General features: G+C 42.6%; 1 protein-coding gene across 1 annotated transcript; it reads right to left on the bottom strand.

Moving 5' to 3' along the window:
* Positions 1 to 1,213: 1,213 nt before the first annotated feature.
* LOC136495414 (serine/threonine-protein kinase RIPK-like) lies at positions 1,214 to 6,362 on the bottom strand. The gene is made up of 3 exons (XM_066491360.1): positions 5,660 to 6,362; positions 3,308 to 3,444; positions 1,214 to 2,045 (listed from the first exon to the last, which is right to left on the bottom strand). Exons 1-3 carry the CDS (start codon positions 6,285 to 6,287, stop codon positions 1,362 to 1,364), a joined length of 1,449 nt encoding a protein of 482 aa, XP_066347457.1. The 5' UTR covers positions 6,288 to 6,362; the 3' UTR covers positions 1,214 to 1,361.
* Between the last annotated feature and the right edge of the window lie 14,431 nt (positions 6,363 to 20,793).

A 20,793-nucleotide genomic window follows, 5' to 3' on the forward strand; every position in this document is an offset into this window, starting at 1 on the left:
GCCCGCCCCTATCTAGCACCCACTGCACAGCAACAACAAAAACAAGACAAGTGCCAGGCACTGTGCAATCACATCCATCATGCATGGGCCTCTGTACTTTGCTTTTTCCTTGCATGCATGTCAAGTCATTTGGTCACTTATTTTATTTACAGTGTTATAAATGAATATTTTTATCGAATTATTTAAAGTTTAACTAAATTCATGATGTAAAAATATGCAACATGGCGAATTTATTGACACGTATTTGGTGTATTAGAATATGGATACTTTTTAACATAAATTTGATCAAAGTCAAAGTGTTCTATTTGAGTATTAAGCTACTCCCTCAGTTCCAAATTATAATTCATTTGATTTTTTTGACTACAAGTTTGACCACTCGTCTTATTTAAAAAATTTGTGCAAACATGGTCGAATTTAAGTAATTCTTTGAAGAACTTTTGTTAATGAAACAAGCCACAGCAAAAAGGTGATATTTAACACAATTTTTTGAATAAGACAAATGGTCAAACCTAGGGTCAAAAAAAAAAGTCAAACGAACTATAATTTGGAACGGATTTAATAGTTTACTATAGCTTTTCAATTATAATACTATTGCAGCAGGAGTAAGAGAAAGCTCAAAAAATCAGCAAGCTCTCTATGACCCCGTTCAGCTTGCTGAATCTTGGATGAAACTGGCTGAAAAACACTGTTTTGACTGAATTATTCTGAGAGAAAAACACTGTTCCGCTGAAAAAATAAGATAAACATGAGGTAAACCGAATGGGCCTATGTGCGAAGCTAGAGTCATTTTGGTGCTCATTACTCACTAGACAGTGTATCTGGAGTCGGAGCCGTAGCTCATAAAAGCCAAACGGAGCTAGGCGTGATACTGTAGCTAGCAAGAAAAAGGCTCCGAGTCCTTCACAAAACAATATAAACAGGAACCATGGTTTTGGGGCGTCACCGGCTCCGCTAGGGTGCCCAAGTCGGAGCCGACCGGAGCCCCTCCAAACGCGGCTAGAATTGACGGAGAGAGTACTAGCAATGGTTTGGAGGATATCTCACTCTCTCGGGTAGCACTGCAAAACTAAACTTAAAAAGAGGATGGAGTGAAACACACACAGAGGGACACGCCAATAGTAGAAATTAACGGAAAGAAACAAAGGAATTACAGCCTTACAACAGGGAGTGCAAGTGCAACCCTGAACAAAGGCATGCAGAGAAGAGTTGTATATCATCTACAATCATACGACACCTGTTTTCCCTCCACTCTCTCTCTCTACACACAAAGCAGTAACAAGCACTGTTAAATGTTGTCAAAAAACAAGCACTGTTAAAAAAAAAACCCTATAGAGTTAGGTCGCGGCGCCACACTACCCCTGCTACGCTTTTCCCTGTCCAGCCGCAGCAGCAGTAGGCATGTGCCACTCCCAGAACTCCTCGCTGTGGCCCGGAGCCCGCCTCCTGACCGCGCTCTTCGGGTTCGGCGACCTGGCCGCCGCCGCTTTATCCTGCCGCCGCTCCTTGTCTCTCCGGTCGCCGCCACCGCCGCCGTCGCCGCTTCTCCTTGTTGTCGACCTCTCCTTCCTCGCCTCGTCCCGCGCCGGCGCCACGTACACCACCGCCTCGTCGTCGGTGAGCGTGAGCAGCGGCTCCAGGTCCTGGACGACGCGGGACATGTCCGGCCGGTTCTTGGGGCTGCCGCTGAGGCACTGGTACGCCACCAGCGCCGCCCTGTGCGCGGCCGCGGCGGGGTACTTGCCCTCCAGGGCCGGGTCCATGACCCGGGCCAGCTTGTGCGGGTCCTTGAGCCACCCGCGCATGTGCTCCACCAGGTGCTGCTCCCGGCTGGGGCGGGCCTTGTCCACGGCGCGGCGCCCCGACAGGGTCTCCAGCAGCACCACGCCGAAGCTGTACACGTCGCTCTTCGCCGTGAGGTGGCCCGTCAGGATGTACTCCGGCGCCGCGTACCCGTGGGTGCCCATCACCCGGGTCGACACGTGGGTGTCGTCCCCCTCCGGCCCGTCCTTCGCCAGCCCAAAGTCCGACAGCTTCGCCTCGTAGTCCTGCAGAATTTTCGATTCAAATTGTCAGTCATCTGTATGTTTAGATTCAGTCGGGCTGAACTTTAGAGCATTGCGGCCCATTCGTAGATCCAACTCCCAAGTCAATGGTCCAGTACTCCAGTAGAATAGTAACTCCAAAAGTGTTGCTGGGCTGCAGGTAGCCCAATAATGCATTTATTTTTCTTTTTATTAAAAAATAAAAGTTGGGACACCTGAAAACTTCAATTAAGTTGGGCTGGATCTTAAGCGCAGTATGGCCCAGTTTTTATCCCAACATAGTGGCCCAGTAGCTCTAACTCCGAAGTTTTGCTGGGCTGCAAGTAGCCCAATAATGCAACGTGCCTTTATTTTTTCTTTTTAAATGAAACCCGTGACACCTGAAGACGACTTGCCTTTGAACTGAATGAAGAAATTGAAGTACACGAGCAAATCTAGCCAACCACCCCCACATTTTGAACAACACCGAATCAGCCGAAATTCAAAAAGGAGTTCCTCGAATCATGCTCTTCTCTTTTGTCTACTTTTCTTCTTCTTTATTTTGCGGAAACAGAAAAGTACTAGTATGAAAGGATGAGAAAAGGAAGCATCATCGGATGATTAATTGTGCGGCGGGAAGCAAAGAAAAAGGCCCTCCCACAGCCACATGTGGCGTCGCCGCCGCAGTTGGAAAGAGTATATGTAGCGGCGCTGGTAATAAAGGGTTTACTAGTAGTAGGAACGTACCATTTGCATACCAAGTCAACTACGGGCAGGTTGATCAGTTTGAAGTTTGTTGCATTGTTTCATGCCAAGTCAACCTATTACTCCAGTCAGTGGCCAGTGCTACAACAACTAGGGTACAACTTTTTAATTTTCTTTATTTTTCTTTAGAAAAAATGGTTGTCTGACGAATTCTGCAGGCCTGTTCGCTTGAACTTATTAGTTGGCTTATCAGCTAGAATCTACAGTATTTTTCTCTCACAACAAAACAGCTTCAGCTGGTTTATCAGCCAACTTTAATACCAGCCGAACAGGCCCTAGATGACGGGTTGCCCACGACAGAACGGGTTGATCAGTTTGAAGTTTGTTGCATTGCTTCATGCCAAGTCAACCTATTATTATTATTCCAGTCAGTGGTCAGTGCTACAACAACTAGGGTACAGCTTTTTAATTTTCTTTATTTTTTCTTCAGAAAAAATGGTTTGTCTGACGAAATTTTTTGCGAAGAGAAGAGATTAGCAGAGTCGAGATTATAATTTACAGCTGCTGTATTGATTACGTACCGGGTCGAGCAAGATGTTGGATGTCTTGAAGTCGCGGTAGATGACGGGTTTCTCGTGGTCGTGAAGGAAGGCGAGGCCCTTGGCGGCGCCCACCGCGATGTTGAGACGCGTTGCCCACGACAGAACGGGCGGGAACTCTGCAACACGCATGCATCAACAAGGAAGATCATTATTAACTGTTATATTAGTGAACCAACATGGTACAAGCGTGATTAAATATAATGATGTTTTTAATTTTGCATTGGTATGATGACTAACTACACTACAAATGGATGGGATCGGATCAGTCAGAGAGACAGTCACGACGCACCATTCAGCATTAACAAATACGTATATCATATCATTTGTTCATTATGCAGCATGATGGCTAGCTGCAGTTTAACATTGTTGATAATCGATCGATATCTTGCTTGCCAACTGCCATGTCCCCCGTGCGGCTAGCATGTATAGATACATAAAACTACCCAAAAACTATTTATAGCAGTCAAATGCAAGCGTCCACTCATATATTATTTAGTGGACTGTATATATACACACAAACTTCGTCCGTCCTAAATTATAAATCATTCTGGATTTATTTTAAGCCAGACTTCCCTAATTTTAACCAAGATTATAGAAATATATACTAGCAGCATGCACGATAAATAAGTTCATTCTCAAGACAAATTGCTTATGGTTGGATTGCATGGGAACTCATTTTGATGCCGTAAATGTTGCCTGTTGGTATATTTTATTGTATACTTTATTAAAGTTTTAACTTACAGCCTGTTCGCTGGGTCGTATTTGTCTTATAAGCCATGACTTATTAGCTAACGAACAATATTTTTCTCTCACACCAAACTAGTCAACAGTACTTTCAACCATGGCTTATAAGTCAAACCAGCCCAAACGAACAGGACATTAAGACAAAGAAAAAGTGACTTATAATTTGAAACGGAGTTTATATAGAGATAGTTCCATAAGTCACTTTCAACAAAGGTGGTTGTGGACTTGACGACTCACGGTACGGTTTTGCTGCTCTCTCCCGATCCGATCGAGCCAGAGAGTACTTAGCCCGACATGAAAGAAATAGGAGCGTACCGTATATACTAGTAGTACAAAGAGCGTCAAACTTTGATTAATATTAATATCCATTCACCGTTATGCATCCGCCCACTACAGCGCGCAGCGGAGCGCGTGTTCATCTTTTTCTACAAACCAGAAACCACCGCCGCAAGCAAACCAAGGGCCCAGGGCAACTAGGAGTGCATTACCATTATATTAACAAAGTCAACAGTCTCATGTAAGACTGGGTCAACCACCTAGCTTGGGTAGTTTGGTCAATATCAATTGGTCCCCCTTCTCTAGCTAGGCCTAGCCTGCAGCTCTTTCGTTCAAACAGTGTTTTATTTGGTTGTTTACCAGCTAATCCGATCCATATGATCAGTTGACGAGCTGAAGTTTGTTAGTGCGGGCTAGCTGGAGCACGTTGTACACACGTAGCAAATGTTGCATAGACGATGGATATATGAAAGCAGAAAGCAGCTAAGTACAGCTAGCTAGCACGCAAGAACTGGCCTGGATCCACCCATCGCGCTGACAACGTGGTAAAAAACAATCAATTAGCTGCTGTCTACTAGCAGTAGTAAGCTGTGTATATGTACATGTCGAACTGTGTATATACGTAGTAGTGCAGTACAACTAAGTGAAGTCATTTAGGTGAATGTGCATGTGTCTCATAAAATAAGCCTAGTTTGTCAGCTTGCCGGCCTATATACGGTGATACAAGACGGTCTCTGACAACCACGACCCAAAATATTAGATCCATTCGTCCTTTAGGAAGCGCTTCAGGCAAAAGGGTTCAATCCCTATTTTTGGTTTTCTCTAACAACAAGACCCAAAAGACAACACTTTCTGTAAATGGTTTCCAAAAGAGATGATACTCAGATTTGGGTTATGTCTCTCCTGGCATCCAAAATAGGTCTTTCATATAGGTACTCTATTGGATGTTATAGGTATTGTGTTGGAGACCCATTTTAGGTTTGGGCTCTGCAACGGGTCTCCTATTGAAGACAACCTGATCCATTCTCCGCTGACATGGCACGCATATTTTTATAGTTGTTCATATACAGTATACAGTATGATGCTATTTTTATGTCAGTACGCAGTACTCCAAAAGAAAAACAGTAGCATGTACACACGAATTAATAACCAAAGTATGTTCAGTATATATAATTATATATGCGTAAATAAATAACAAAATGATGATAAATTTAACGAGTACCAGTAGCTGTATAAAGTGCTGTTATAACCAATTAACCGGCATGCATGCATGCAGTAGATAAATAAACAATAAATAGTAAAACCACTCACTCTTGAAGAGGTGGTTCTCGAGGCTCCCTTTGGGCATGTACTCGTACACCAGCAGCCGGTGCTCCTCCTCGCTGCAGTACCCGACGAGCTTGACGAGGTTGCGGTGCCGGAGCTGGCCGAGGAAGATGACCTCGGAGAGCCACTCCTTGTGGCCCTGCGTGCCCTCGGGGTCCCACAGCTTGACGGCGATCTGCTGCGCGCGGAGCCCCGGCTTGGCGCCCTCGGCGACGGCGCCCCGGTACACGGGGCCGAAGCCGCCTTCCCCCAGGAAGTTGCTGTCCACGAACCCCCGCGTCGCGGCCTTGAGCTCCCCCACCGTGAACACCTGAAGGTTCGACCCCACCAGCGACACCGACAGGTCCTGGTCCGACGCCGTGCTCATCACGTCTGTTAGAGACAGGCGCTGGTGCTGCAGCCCCGTCGCCGGTGACGGGGACGGGAACGACGACGGGGCGGGGGACGGCGCCCGCCCGTGCTTCGGCGTCGTCCGCGGCTGGACCTTGTTCCGCCTGCTCCCCGCAGCGGCGCTGCCGACGATACCGCCCAGGCAGCCGCGGAAGAGGAACTGCCACGCCGACACCGGCTTCTGCTTCAGCTGCTGCGACTTCTTCTTGGATGACCTCGCCATCGATGATCTACTGTCTATGCCACACACCACATGCAAGGTTTGGGATCAGTTTGAGGCGCTAGCTGGAGGAGTAGATCGAGAAGAAGGCGCGCGTGTGGACGTGTGGTGGGGGGGGATGGAGGGGTATTTGTAGAGGCCGTCCGGCCCGGGGCGAAGTAGCTAGCTTACCTACCTTGCAGACGGGACGAGACGGAGGGAGGAGCAGCAGCAGCAGACCGCTTCTTCCGACCCGGCCGGCCTCTTGGTTAGGCTCTACCGGTAACACGGGATGGGGAGCCGCGTTCGATCGATCGGCTTCCGTTCCATTCCACAGCGGATGACATGTCGCCGCGCTGACCGTTGACTTGACAGCTCAACGCCCTCCATTTTTTTTCTTTCTTCCTGCCACCCCACCCCCCTTGCATTGTATATGTGTACAATACCTTTTCTTTTTCCCTTTTGGCTGCTGATTGAGGTAGCTTTCATGTTGATGGAAAATCTGCTGACGCGGCTAAAAATCATCCTGTTTTCTTTAGCAATAAGGACAATGCTTCCCTCCTTTCTAAATACTATATTTATAGATCACTTTGGCTTTGGCTAAATTAAAGTGAAACTTATCTAATTTTGACTAAGGTTATAGAAAAATACACAAACATTTGTATTATCAAATTAGTTTCGTTGGATCCACTATAAAATATGCCTCGACAGTGCATTTGTTTAATACTATGCATCTCCATATATATTTTTCGAAAAAAGTGTTCAAAATTAGATAAATTTGACTGAGACCAAGCTAACTTGAATTATTGACCTATAATTTGGAACATGGGAAGCAGTAAAAAAATAAGACCCCATTCAGCATTAGTCATTCATTGATCTTGTTCTGTGGAGACTAAGCTCATCAGCTTGATGATGAGAAAGTATCCATTACCCAAGATGGTTAATATAATAAGCAACACTATGTGATCAGTTAATAGCTACAACATAAATGTATTGTGCTACGTATATAGTAAATTAATCTTAAAATTGTTGCTACCTCCATAAAAAAAGCATATTTTTTTTTCTCGAATACGCAAAAGACTTGCGTATCTTTATAATTAAGGTAGAAAGTTTGATACAATCAACGCGCTTTTGGCAAGCGCCCTAGAGGTCTACAGGATTACAGTCGTAGGCTAGCTGGACCATCCTAGCAAACAGATACACATTTCGATATTACACAAATGATAAACAACCAAGAAAGGGCAACGACGCAGCCTATGAAGAGAGCTTGCGCTTGTGCTGCTTCCGACGCGACTCATTCCCGACGCCGTGGAAGAGCGCTTCGACGTTTGAAGCGCTATGCTCAGCCTCATAGATCTCCTCGTAGGCTTTCTTCCCCTGATGCGATTGGTGTTGACAAGCACGCAACCATACCCAATCAGCTGCATGATTAGGACCTCACCTCGCTTGAGGAGCAGGCAAAAAAATAGCAATTAAAAAATGGGATGGTTGTTTTGACACTAGAATCTCCTTTTTTCTAATTGTATCTTTTTTTAGGACGGAGGTAGTACGTAACAATTTTAAGATAAATTTACTATATATATGTAGCAGAGTACATTTGTGTTCTGGTTATGAACTGATCACATAATTTTGTATGGGAAGTTCAAACCTGAACAAAAAAAATAGTAGCCATGTAGGTTTGAATATATATGTTGCCAACGACAACAATGCAATTCACACATGCAGTAAGCAACATGGACTTGAAATGTGCATGTCATCGTTGAAGAACAGATATCCTCGGCGACGCGTGTGGCGCATGGATTGCCATGTACACGCACGTATAAACATGTGAGAAGCGAAATATGAGAGGTTGCCGTTTCTTATACCCAACCTAAAAAAGAGGTGAATTACGGATTTTGCAGGGGATAAGCCAGAACGTTGATTTTTACAGGTTCCTAACTTTCTATCGATCTCTCTAGTGTAAGCATGCGTGAAGCTATAGGGGTTTCCCCCCATTTATTCCTTCATTTCATTTAATTAATGCTACGATATGATCGGAGCAGAGTAGTAGAAGCCAAATTTAGCTAGGGTTTGGCTTCATGGAATTCTAGTAAACAAAATGATTACAAAGACTCCGCACACAGGTGATGAGGTGCATGCACGATGATCACCAAATGCCGCCTCCTCGTTGAGTTATTGCTTTGCCATTTTTGAAGGTGACCCACCTCAATTGAGGTGCTAGTATGAAGAGGCCAACGTACTATTCATGTAATTTCATTCATGCTAGACTTATCGTTATTGGTTCTGGTTCTCTATCCTATTAACATTTTGTTACTTCCACGACATGCCTACTATAGGTAGAATTCAAATTTGGCGTAGGCTATAACATTTTCATCTTTTTTGGGTTCTACCATATATCGTCACTTTGCTCGATCCATCAGATCATGCTATGCATACACTTGTCCCTCACAAAATGGATTATCTGTACTTCCTCTCTATTCAATCTTTAACATGATTGACGAAGTTACCATAGACGCACGTCGACGAGAACGTCGCCTACCAGCTAAAAGCACAAAGCCATTAAATCTGAAATATTCGTTACCATAGATGCATGTCGACGGAAACGTCGCATACCACTAAAAGCACAAAGCCGTTAACTCTGCAATATTCACTTCACAGGGAGTCAAACCCAGGAACCTCACTAGGCTACCGTCTCTTTTTAGCACTCTATGAGTTTATATAAAATATTACTTTTTTAAAGAAGGATTTTATCTTTTTTTATTTCTATCTAACACATCTTATGAGGATTAGGCCTTGTTTTGGCATGGCTTCTATAGGCTCCGGCTCTATACTACATTATCATTAAGCTGTTTTTCTCTCCCTACTAAAATAAACTAATAGCTGGTTGCTCAATGAAGCCTCCACATCAAAGCTAGCATCAACCAGCTATTACGAGATGTGTTTCGGTCCAAATGGATGCATGTTTACTTCGCCTATACGGTGGCACTTGCACATAACATTTTTAATTTAACAACGGTAGAAGTAAGTATATTGTTCTATTATGATTATTGAATTATTTTGTATAATAGCTTATACCGGTATTTTAGATATATCTTTGAGGATTATTTTATATTTTTATAATAGTAGAAGTGGATAATGTAGATACAAATTAAAGGTGGTTGCTTTATATTATCATGCATAATGACACATCTGTGGGTAATTTAAGGTAAATTTAGGGGTTACTAGGAAATATGGGTAACTGGTAGATGTAAACCTAATGTTATTTTAAATTACCTTTTATAATAATAGAGATGAATAATTTAGATATAAATTTAGGAGGTTCCTTTATGTATTCTTCATAATGACATAGGTTAGTAACTTTTTGGAAGTAGAATATATCCAATGACTATTGTTGGTAATGATGATTAGAGTCTTTCTTTCTAGTTTCGGTTCAATCATAACTTACTATCAAGATGAACTGTGCACAGGCGCATAACTTAGCTGGTTAGGTTCTTTTGTTGTCATACCTGTTCTTCCGGGTTTAAGAACGGTACAATAAACATTTGGCACTGCTGACCTCCTTGTCCTCCCGGTTGATGACCCGACCGCGAGCCTCCTCCCTCGCCTAGATGCACCGCCACCTCTATCTCAAGGAGTTGAGCGTCTTGCCCTTTGGCTCCGGGGACTCACCCGCCATGCGGCACCCGCTTGACCGCCTCATCGCCGACTTCTTCGATCGCATCGTCAAGGTGCTTGACCTAGCTATATGCAATGCCACAATGGCCTTGATCTCGTTTGCGAGTGGCACAAACACCTTGCCGTTGCCACTTGTAAGTGCATCTAGCCCTTTAGTGGGTTTTGGTGAATTGAATGACAACACCATTAAAGGTCTAACAAGTTTGCTAAGTGTTGAACAGCTAGTTCCTGGGCGCCTTGTATTCGTTGAGCAACACCGTCTTGAGCTTGTCTGAGTAGTTGAACATATAACTGGTCAACAGGAGCAGGCGTCCAACCAGTTTATCTGGGAGCCGAGCTATTGAATCAAATGTCCGACCAGTTTAGCTGGGAGCCGAGCTGTTGAATCAAGCATCTGACCAGTTGAACTAGGAGCCGAGCTGTTGAATCAAGCATCCGACCAGTTGAACTGGTAGCCGAGCTATTGAATCAAGCATCCGACCAGTTGAACTGGTAGCCGAGCTATTGAATCGAGCATCTGACCAGTTTAATTGAGCCGAGCTGTTGAGTCGAGCATCCGACCAGTTTAACCGGGAGTGAAATTGATTTTATTGCATACACTTGTGGATTGTGGAATGAGAAGTGTATATAGGTTCAACAAGAAGCCAAACTTGATGATATTCCACATAATGTTCAAATCAAGGCCAAAATTGTGTATTGTGTTGGAAGATTATGGAAACAATATAGTTCAAGAGAAAGACAACGATGCAAATGGAGTTGATAAAATAGGCTTCTATGTTGAGAATATCATAGTATCATGAGAAAGCAAGCATATTTAGCAAATGTTAAAAGAGACATGAGTTGATGATTTTGGATTGGTCCCAATAATGGCTTGCTTTGCATGAACAAGAAGAGTTTGATAGTGGATTAGCTTTGATCAAGCTAGAAGTATGAAGATAGATATTGAAGTGAGTATTAGGAGTGTTAAGCCAAGATGAAGAGGATATAAGGAATCATGAATTGACTTGACCATATTGATGTTGATTCATATATGTCTTTATGTGAATCAAACTAAAGCTTGATTGATCTCAACATTCATATATAGAAGATATTCAAGCAAGGATCATACTATTGAAGAAATGGTTAAAGTCACATACTCAAGATATGTTTGCTTGAAGAAATGAGACAAAGATGTTTGCAAAGCCTTTGTGAAGTGATATTGAGAAAGAGGATAATACATGCAATGGTGAAAACCCCCAATTTATAAAAGGATGCGGTGACCAACTCAAAGGTGTTTAAATTCTTTGATTTTTGTATTTGAGTTTAGGAAAAGCCGTACTATAAAGGGGATACAATGCACAAGCTTTAATGTGCAACCAAGTGCTCATTTACCCACCAAATATCCTTAAAGCCTCAGCCAAGACAGCAAGCTTTGCAATCCTATCTTTTGTGCTGCCTGGCAGGTGAGGCACCGCCACAACTGAAGAGAGGCACTGCCACAATGTGGTACTGCCTGCACTTGAGGAGCGGCATTGCCGTGACTCAAGTGACCATTGGGAGCAGGGGGTATTTATACATTCTCTTCTCTCCCACAATGGTCACCTATTTTTAGCCTGACCATTCCCTTCCTAGGTGCGACCAGAGCAGCTCTCTCTCTCCCTCACTCACCATTGGAGCCCCTCAAGCTTCTCTCTTTGATTCCCTTCCAAATCCAAGAGAGTTTGAGTCTCCAAACTACATTAGAGAGCAACCCTAACTGTTCTTCATCTCCTAGAGCACTTAGTTAGCGTTCAAGCTGGTGGATTGTGTTTGTTACTCTTGGAGCTTGCTCCTAGCCGGCTAGAGCATCACTCGTGGAGCTTGCCAACTTGTGTGGCAGCCCCAGGAGGTTTGTAATCACCCCAAACAATAAGTGAAATCACCCCTCATCTCAAGAGTTCATTCTCTTGACTTGAGAACAAGGAAAGGGTTGAAAGAGACCCAAAGCCTTTGTGGCAACCTCAACAACGTGGACATAGGCAAGCCTTAGTGGCGAGCTAAACCACGTGATAAATTGGTCTCACTTGTGTTCTTATGATTTACATTGCTATACTTGTATTTGTGGTGATTCTAGGGTTTGGTCCCGATCTACTTGCTCATGCACTTCTGCCAACATCTAGGTGGTGGAATAGGGTCTACACTACCCCAGGAACATCAGTAATTTGCTCGATCTACTTTTCCTTAGGCAGTTTTTGAATTGTAGTTCGAGCTTATATGTAGGCGCGGTAGTGTCGCACTTTTGTGAGGCAGTGCCATAGTGCGGACCCTTGGGATCAACAGTGCCGCACCTAGAATTTAACTTCCGCTATGAGTTTATCTTAAATAGGCCTATTCACCCCCTCTAGGCGACATCAAGGTCTTTTAATTGGTATTAGAGCTAGGCTCTCAATTTAGGGCTTAACTGCCTTGAGAGATGATGTCGACATGTGAGGAGGTATATCTAGAACTTCTACTTTTAGATGGCTCAAATTATGCATCTTGGTCCGCTAGTGTGCTTAATGTTTTTAGGGCCATGAGTCCTCATATTGAGCGGATTGTAGATGTAAACATTTCACCTCCTATTAATGATCTGACCATCTTATCTAAAGAGGAAGTGAAATGCTTACAAAACAATGCTCAAGCTACTAATGTCTTATTTAGTGCTTTGAGTGAAGATGTTTTTGATGCCGTCATATTTGGAGATGATGAACCATTTGATGATGCTCATATCATTTGGACCACACTCAAAGAAAAATATGACAAGTACAAATGTAATGAGAAGTTGCTCTCATTTGAGGAACCACTTGAGGAGTGCTCAACTTCACCGACAAATGAAGAGCCTCAAGTGATTCTCCCAAAAGGTTCAAGTGATCATGCCACATCCACTTCCTCACCAACATATGACTTAATGGAAGAAGAAACTTATGATTGGTGGAGGCCAAATGATGAATTCACCACACCAAGAAACTCAACTCTCTATGCCACTCCTCATTTGGGTCTCATGGCAAAGAAAGAAAGAATGTGGCAAGTGAGAGTGAGAGTGAAGGTGAGAGTAAGAGTGAGAGTGAAGATGATGAGTTCAATCAACACTTGGCACATCTAAGCAAGAAAGACAAGTTGATGGTGCTTAAGCTCATAGAGAAAATTCAAGAGCAAGAAGAAATACTTCACGAGCAAGAAGAGTTTCTCATCAATAAGATCAAATGCTTGGAGAAGTTGACCAAAAGGCATGAAAAGCTTAAGTGCTCTCATGCTAGTTTGGTCGAAAGGTATGAGAACTTGTCAATTGAGCAAACTCATACTATTAACTCAATATCTTGTGTTGCCAAATTAGAAGATAAGAATTATGTGCTCAAGGACAAGGTGGAAAGGCTCACTAGCAAGAATGAGACCTTACAAGAAGATCATGATGAGCTTTTGTGCTCTCATGAGAAGCTTATGGATTCTCATCTCATGCTAGAAATTGCTCATGAGGCTATGGATAACAACGGTAAAATCATACCAACCTCACACTCACAAGTGCACATGTACACAAGTTCCATTTATTTTATCAAGTGCTAACAATTGTTTCTATCAAGCAAGCCAACCTTCCGTTGAGCATGTACTTGTAGAAATTTGTGATGATTCCATTACAAAAGAAAATGAATAGCTCAAGGAAGAAGTTGAGAGGCTAAGAAGGAACTTGATTCAATGGAAGGGCAAGTGCAATGCTCAACCTTCTCAAGATAACCGTAATGACATGGTGAAGAAGCTTGAGAAGGGATCAACTGAAACATGCATCAAGCCACATCAAGAAGGACACAAGCCCAATAGTGCCAAAGTCAAAGGGAAATTTGAAGAAGTGCAATCAGTCCAAAATGTAGCAGTTCAGCTGAAGGCTGCATAAGTTCTAGGATGCAATAGTGCCACCTCCTAGTGCGGTAGTGCCACACTTGGGAAGAACAGCAATGCCCCCAAGGCCACCAAGGTGCAACTTCAACCAAAGAAGACTCTCATCACTAGCTTCAGGTGCAAGGAGGGTCACCATGTAAGAGATTGCTCCTTGAAGAAAGAAAACAAAGGCATGAGTAAGATTCAAGAGAAGAAGATGGCTCATGTCAAGTGCCTCAAGTGTTCCAATATGGGACACAATGCCTCTATGTGTTCCAACAAGGTTGATGATCAATCCACACTTCCAAAGAAGAAGACAAGAAGAAACAAGAGGAAGTGTTATGGTTGCAATGAGAAGGGACATGAAATTGGCTCATGTTCTAACAAGAAAAGTGAAAGCCCTGTGTCATCAAGAAAGAGGTTCATTAGCAAGGTAGCAAACAAGAAGCAAGATAAAAAGATGTCTTACAAGATCAAGCGCCGTATTTGCTACACTTGCCGAGGAAAGGGACATCTAAGTATGGATTGTCCCATGGGTAACACTCCTAAGCTCAACTCATCAATTGATTCAAATTTGCTTAGGAGGCCCAAAAATGACACTTGTGCTAGAAAGGTGATTTGTTCCCCATGTGCTAGCACAAAGGTCCATTTAGGTGCCTAAGTCTCTTATGACTAATCCTTGATGGACCCAACATAGTTTGGGTACCAAGTTGTGCTTGATGAGTATTGTAGGTACTTGAAGGTGGTATGAAGCTTTGGGGTGCTTGAGCAAGTTAATTGAAAATATCATCTCAAGCTATCAATCTTATTCATATTGTCTATTTTCTCAAGATTGACCCAAGGACAACTTGATGGATATATTTCTAACTTCATACTTACCTCGGTAACTAGTACCTAACCCTTCCTAGCTAGCCACTTGACTTGTGTAGTCTCTAGTAGTTCACAATATGTGTGTGTCTATGAATTGTTAAGAGTGGCTAGAGTATTTCAAGTTTAAATGAATCATTTGCCATATGATGCTTTAATGGCTCTCTAGTAGAGCAAGATCTTATTCATGTTGTAGGTAATGAGGAACCACCTTGCAAGGCAATCAAGCAAATGGCCATTAGTGATATTAGACCACAAGAAATCTAGGCCACTATAGATGAGGATCCTCAAGTTGTCGCTGCTCCAGAACCTAGCTGATGCAGCATCTGCGGCAGTGCCGCACCTCTGACCGAGTGCCACAGCAACAAAGAGCAGCAGCTGACAACAGTCCTAGTTCGAGGACAAAACCTACAACCCATATTTGAGCAAGAAGAAGATGAAACTCATGATGGAAGTGATTCATTTCTATGTGATGAAAATGGATGGACAACTCAAGACCAATCTCTAGTGCCATAACCAAGAGCTCACCAAAACATTGAAAAGGAGTGGTAATCTCTAAAATCACAAGTGCATGATATTTTCAAATTTTACTCCTTTGTGTCTTGTGTAGCCACTTAGGAAAATAAAGCACTTGAGGATATAAATTGGTTGTTGGTCATTCTGGATGAAAAGTATGATTGGAATTGAATTGATCATCCACACCAAGCAACATACATGACTTGGGTTTTCTTTGTGGACTTCAAACCAAGAATCTCAAGAAAGCCAAGAATAAAGAATCAAGCTCAAGTAGAGGCACTCATCACTCACACTTCAAGAACTCTCTACTTGATGGAATCTTGTCTTATGGTAGATTGCTAAATTCTCATTCTTATCTTATGACCATCTTCATGTTCTAATGGTTGTAAGTATTTCTTGGCATACTTCAATTTAAATATTCTATTGTTGCCATGACCTAGACTGTAGAGTGAAATCCCAAGTTCTTAAGTGAATAAAGTGCTATGTGAGAAATTTCAAATACTTAGAGCACTTATCAAAAGAGAATTTACTCTATGACTAGTGTTGTGAGACTAATATTTCTCTCTAAGTGATTTAGTGTAGTCTCACTAAATGAGAATGTGTTTCTCGAATGGAGTGTTCTATCATAGGAAGATCATCAATCCAAAACTATGTGACGTGCTCTCTCTCTCTAGTTAATTTGGAATTGATTCATCTATTTTAGCCACTCACCATAATATGGCTTAAATCTACCCTTTTGGACTTAATTGACGAACCATGCACATTTACATTTCTAGTCCACTCTAAAGAATGTGCATGAGGGTTTAAGGGAGATTTAGTCCATGTTATGAGGTTTCTCTATTTTAGTAACCCATTTGTCTTCACACATGAAAGGTTACTAAATGAGAAACTAGTGCTTGTGTTACTAATGCCCTCTTATGTTGAGCTTATTTATAGAAAATCAAGAAAAAAGAGGTTGTGCTTGTTTAACTAAATAAACCACAAGCCCATGGTTACTCTTCACCTAAAGAAAGATGAGGTTGCTAGAGGCCAAAGAGACCAAATTCTCAGTTTGGATAAAATCAAGTTTAAAGTTGAGTTGAATAAGCTATATTGGAAGAATTCATAAGACTACAAGTATCAATAAGAGAATTGAATGGAAATAACATCATGTGAGTATTCTCAACTAAATTCACCTCAAGATTGGACAAGAAGAAGAGAAGAATTGGGAATTATCAAATCTATCTAGAAAATTAAAATTCTGAATTGGCTGCCTTCAAGCATGGATTTAGAAGCTCAAATACTGATGAATTGGCCTGAAACTTTGTGAGCATGCTATACACATATAGTACTTATTGCTGTACAGTTGGCATGAAGATTGGTTTAGAATAAAGTCAGTTTTGAGTTGAATTTTGTCAGCTTTAGCACTGCAGTTTTAGACCTTAGTAGTTTTGGTAGAAAATTGATTTGACTGACCAAATGGAGTCCAAATGAGCTTAAATTTTCACAGTAGTTAGAGGATTCATGGGTTCACATTTTTGTCAAATTTCATGCATATTGGACTAGTGGTCTGAGGGATATGAATTTTTCTCCAAGGAAGATAGAATCAGAAAACTCATTGTATTGGATTGGATTGCATTGTAACAAGAAGATTAAGTTGGCTCTCAAGTTGGTCATGAAGAATCAGTATAAATGACAAGCATCAGTTTGGTCTAAAGGAGTTGCAATGAAAAGAGAATGACTCACACAAGGGTCCAAAGAGTTACAATCAAAATATAAGAAGCAGCAAGTAATTGCAACCGATTGGAACTAGAAGAAATCAGTTACATGCTTTCAGAAACAGCGGCTGAGATCAACTGAAACAAGATGAAATTAGTTGACTTCTACAGTTACAAGTAGCAGAAATAGGCTACAATCAATTGGAACTCTTTGAAATCAATTGGAAGCAACTGAAGCCAGCTGAAACTAATTGGATTGCATGCAGTTTGAAGGAGTTTAAGATTAGTTGGAATTTAGTGTAAACTTCTCCCTTAACCTTATGTTATTGATGTGCATGAAGGTGCTTTGTGTACCCTTGTATGCACAAATTGAGGGGGAGTTTAGTATATATCTTGTGAGACTAATGGTTTCTCTCAAGTGTATGTTGTGCAGTCCCACACATGGGAAAAAGGAGGATGGATGGTTCCTTTGGATTTTTAGGTGTTTCACAATTATTCTATGGGTCTTGGTCTTTATAAACCAAGTGCTACCAGTTTATTGTCGAATGCCCCAATCCTTTAGTGGAACTAGATTTGAATGAGTTAGAGAAAAGAATTGAAGAGTGGACTTTCATTGCTATTTCTCCTCTCTAGAGCTCATCATATGCATGAGTTGGAGAAAAGAATTGAAGAGTTTGTTCTTGTGGTGACTATAAGGAAAATGGACCCTTGGCCCATTTACTTTGGATTTTGGTGTTTGATGACCAACACAACCAAATTGGACTAATAAATTTGCAAGTGTTTGTTTTGTAGTCCAATAGGGTGCAAGACGTGACTTGGACAAAGGCGACGTGATGATCCGATGATCAACACCTTAAAGCAAGACCTTAGAAGCACAAGTGAAGACCCAAGACATCAAGCAAAGTCATCACAAGAAGTAGAGACATCCGTTTTAGACATGAAGATTAAAACCAAGCCGTACGCAAGATCACGAAGAAACAAGCTCACTGTGGTGACCAGTCGCTAGACCGGACGCTGGACAAGCGATCGGACGCTGTGACCGGATGCTGGGTGGAGACTCGGCAGACAGGTGACCGGACACGAGGACCGGACGCTAGCGGCAACCGATCGGACGTAGGAACGCAGCGTCCGATCGAGTACAGTAAGGTTCCAGAGCGGCATATCTGCGACCAGACGCGTCCGATGGCAGGCGATCGGACGCTGCCAGCGTCTGATCAGTGTTTTGCCGTCTCAACGGTTGGGATGACCGGACACGTCCGGTCAGGACGATTCAGCGTCTGGTCAGTAGCAAAATTGCGGGAGTTCGACCCCAATGGCTACTTTCTCAGTGGGGCTTATAAATACAACCCCCAACCGGCCATTTGAGAAGTGTGGAGCTGAGGAAACATACCAAGGGTGTTGATACACCGTTTTAGTGATCTCCACTTGCTAAGTGCTTAGTGTTTCATCAGGTGATTAGCGTAGGTGCTTTGTGAAGTACTTAGGTTGATTAGACCACCGATTATGCGCTTGCTCTAGGTGTATGCCTGGTGTTTAGTGAGGTTTGCATACCTCTTGCCACCCCGTGCTTGCGAGCACAAGAGTTGTACATCGGAGGGGCTTGAAGTCTTGCGAGATCACACCAACCGCGTTTGTGGTGCGGCCGCCACCGTGTACCGAAGGGAACAAGGCCCGCGGCGTTTCGGCCGGAAGCTTGATAGTGAAGACGGCGGGGGAGCATCCGGGAGAGGCTTGCCGGAAGGCACATCGGAGACCCACTTGCGCGTGGGGAAGGCCCGAGGCTATCCATGGAGTTACCTGATCGAGAGCTTGGCCCTTGCGAGGGATTCCTTGTGAGGGGCTCTAATGAGGACTAGGGGGAAGCTTGCGCGCTTCTCAATACCTCGGTAAAAATACCAGAGTCATCGATAGGAGTTTGCATATCTCTACCTTGCTCTTTAAAGCTTCCACATTTACATTGATCATTTTATTATCATTTGCGGTAGAGATAGCAACACACTAGCAAAACCGTAGTTGCACATCTAGATAGATTATCTTTTGCATAGGTTTTGCTAGAGGTAGAAAAAGAGGCCATAGTTTGGAGCTAGAATTTTAAGTTGCCTAATTCACCCCCCTCTTAGGTGTCCACGTGTCCTACAAGTGGTATCAGAGCCGGTTGGCTCATTTTTGGACCTTTGGCTTGACCACCATTGAGCCGACGCTACTTAGAGTGGTTGGGATGGATACCGCTAGGCCTCCACAATTTGACGGCACTAACTTCCTCTATTATAAGGCTAGAATGGCTTGCCATCTTGAGGCGGTTGATTTAGGTGTATGGAGAGTCACTCGTGATGGGATGAAACCCATTAAGAATCCTAAAAACCCCACGAAGAGTGATGAAAAAGAATTGCATTTTAATGCTAGAGCTAAAAATTGCTTGTTTGAATCTTTTAGCATTGTTGTTTTTAACCAAGTATTCACTTTAAATACATGAAATTTGGTTAAAACTCCAAGAGCTCCATGACGGCACAAGTAATGTTCGTGAGCAAAAACATTATCTAGCTAAGCAAAATTATGATTCCTTTACAATGAATGAAGATGAGCTTGTTCGTGATATGTATTCTTGATTGAATCTAATTATCAATGAGCTCCACTCTATAGGATTATTAAAGCTAGATGATGCGGACATCATGAGGAAGATCATCTCCGTGCTACCACAAAAGAAATATTCAAGCCTCATCACCATCCTTCACAATATGGAGGACTTGAGCTCCATGACCCCGGGCATTGTCATTGGCAAGATAGTGGCATTTGAAATATCACGCAAGATGGGTCAAGAAGAAGCCTCTTCATCAAGCAAAGGCAAAGCTCTCGCATGTAGCGAGAAAAAGAAGATGAAGGGCAAGAAAGTTGAGACAAGCTCAAGCTCAAGTTCCTCAAGTGAAGACAAAGATGAGGATGATGATGATGAAGAAGAAGAATCAAGTGATGATCAATCTTCCTCCTCCACCTCCGACCTTGATGAAGAATCAATCAAACTTATCAACAAGGTGGAGAAGATGATCCAAAAGCTCAATGTCAAGGGTGTGCCCATCCAAATCCAAGGCCTTGTTTTCACCAATCAAAGAAACGAGCAAAGAAAGAGAGGATGCTATGGATGTGGCGAGGTGGGGCACTTTATGGAAGTTTGTCCAAACAAGCCCACACCCAATTCAAAAAAGAAGGCGTGCAAGAACAAAGCCCTCACATCAATAAGATCATGGGATGATTCTTCAAGTGAAGAAGACCATCACAAGAGGCGAGGGCACAAGCACTCGTCATCTAGCTCTTCATGTATGTGCCTTATGGCACAAGGTAACGAAAGCTCTTCCTCTAGTGAGAGTGATAGTGATGATGATATGCCTTCTTATCATGAGATTGTGCAACAAAATCTTAAATATGCTAAAGTTTGCACTAGTCAACAAAATAAGCTCAAAAGTTTAAAAGAAAAGCTAGATAGTTCACAAGAAGCATACAAAACTTTGCTTGAATAATTTGAGAACTTTGCTAATCTCAATGTTGAACTATCTACTAAAATTGAGCAACTTAAGGCTAGTGCAACATCAAATGAATGCACAATCAATGATGAGCAACTTGCAAAGAAAAATGAAAAATTAAAAGAAAAGTTAGCTAGCTCACAATATGCTTATAAAAGTTTGCTTGCTAAAATGGAAATCATGTGCAAACATTGTGATGAGCTAACTAATAAAGTTGCTAATCTTGAAGCCGTTAATTCAACCCTCACCAAGGCATCTAAAAAGAAAAACTCCATGGTTAACATGTCTAAAACGGATGTCTCTACTTCTTGTGATGACTTATGTTTAGACTCACCCAAGAGGTTGCAAAAGAGAATGAGCAACTCAAGTAAGAAGTAGCTCGCCTCACAAAGG

This window comes from Miscanthus floridulus, chromosome 1 (genome assembly GCF_019320115.1).
Source record: "Miscanthus floridulus cultivar M001 chromosome 1, ASM1932011v1, whole genome shotgun sequence".
NCBI classification, from domain to species: domain Eukaryota; kingdom Viridiplantae; phylum Streptophyta; class Magnoliopsida; order Poales; family Poaceae; genus Miscanthus; species Miscanthus floridulus.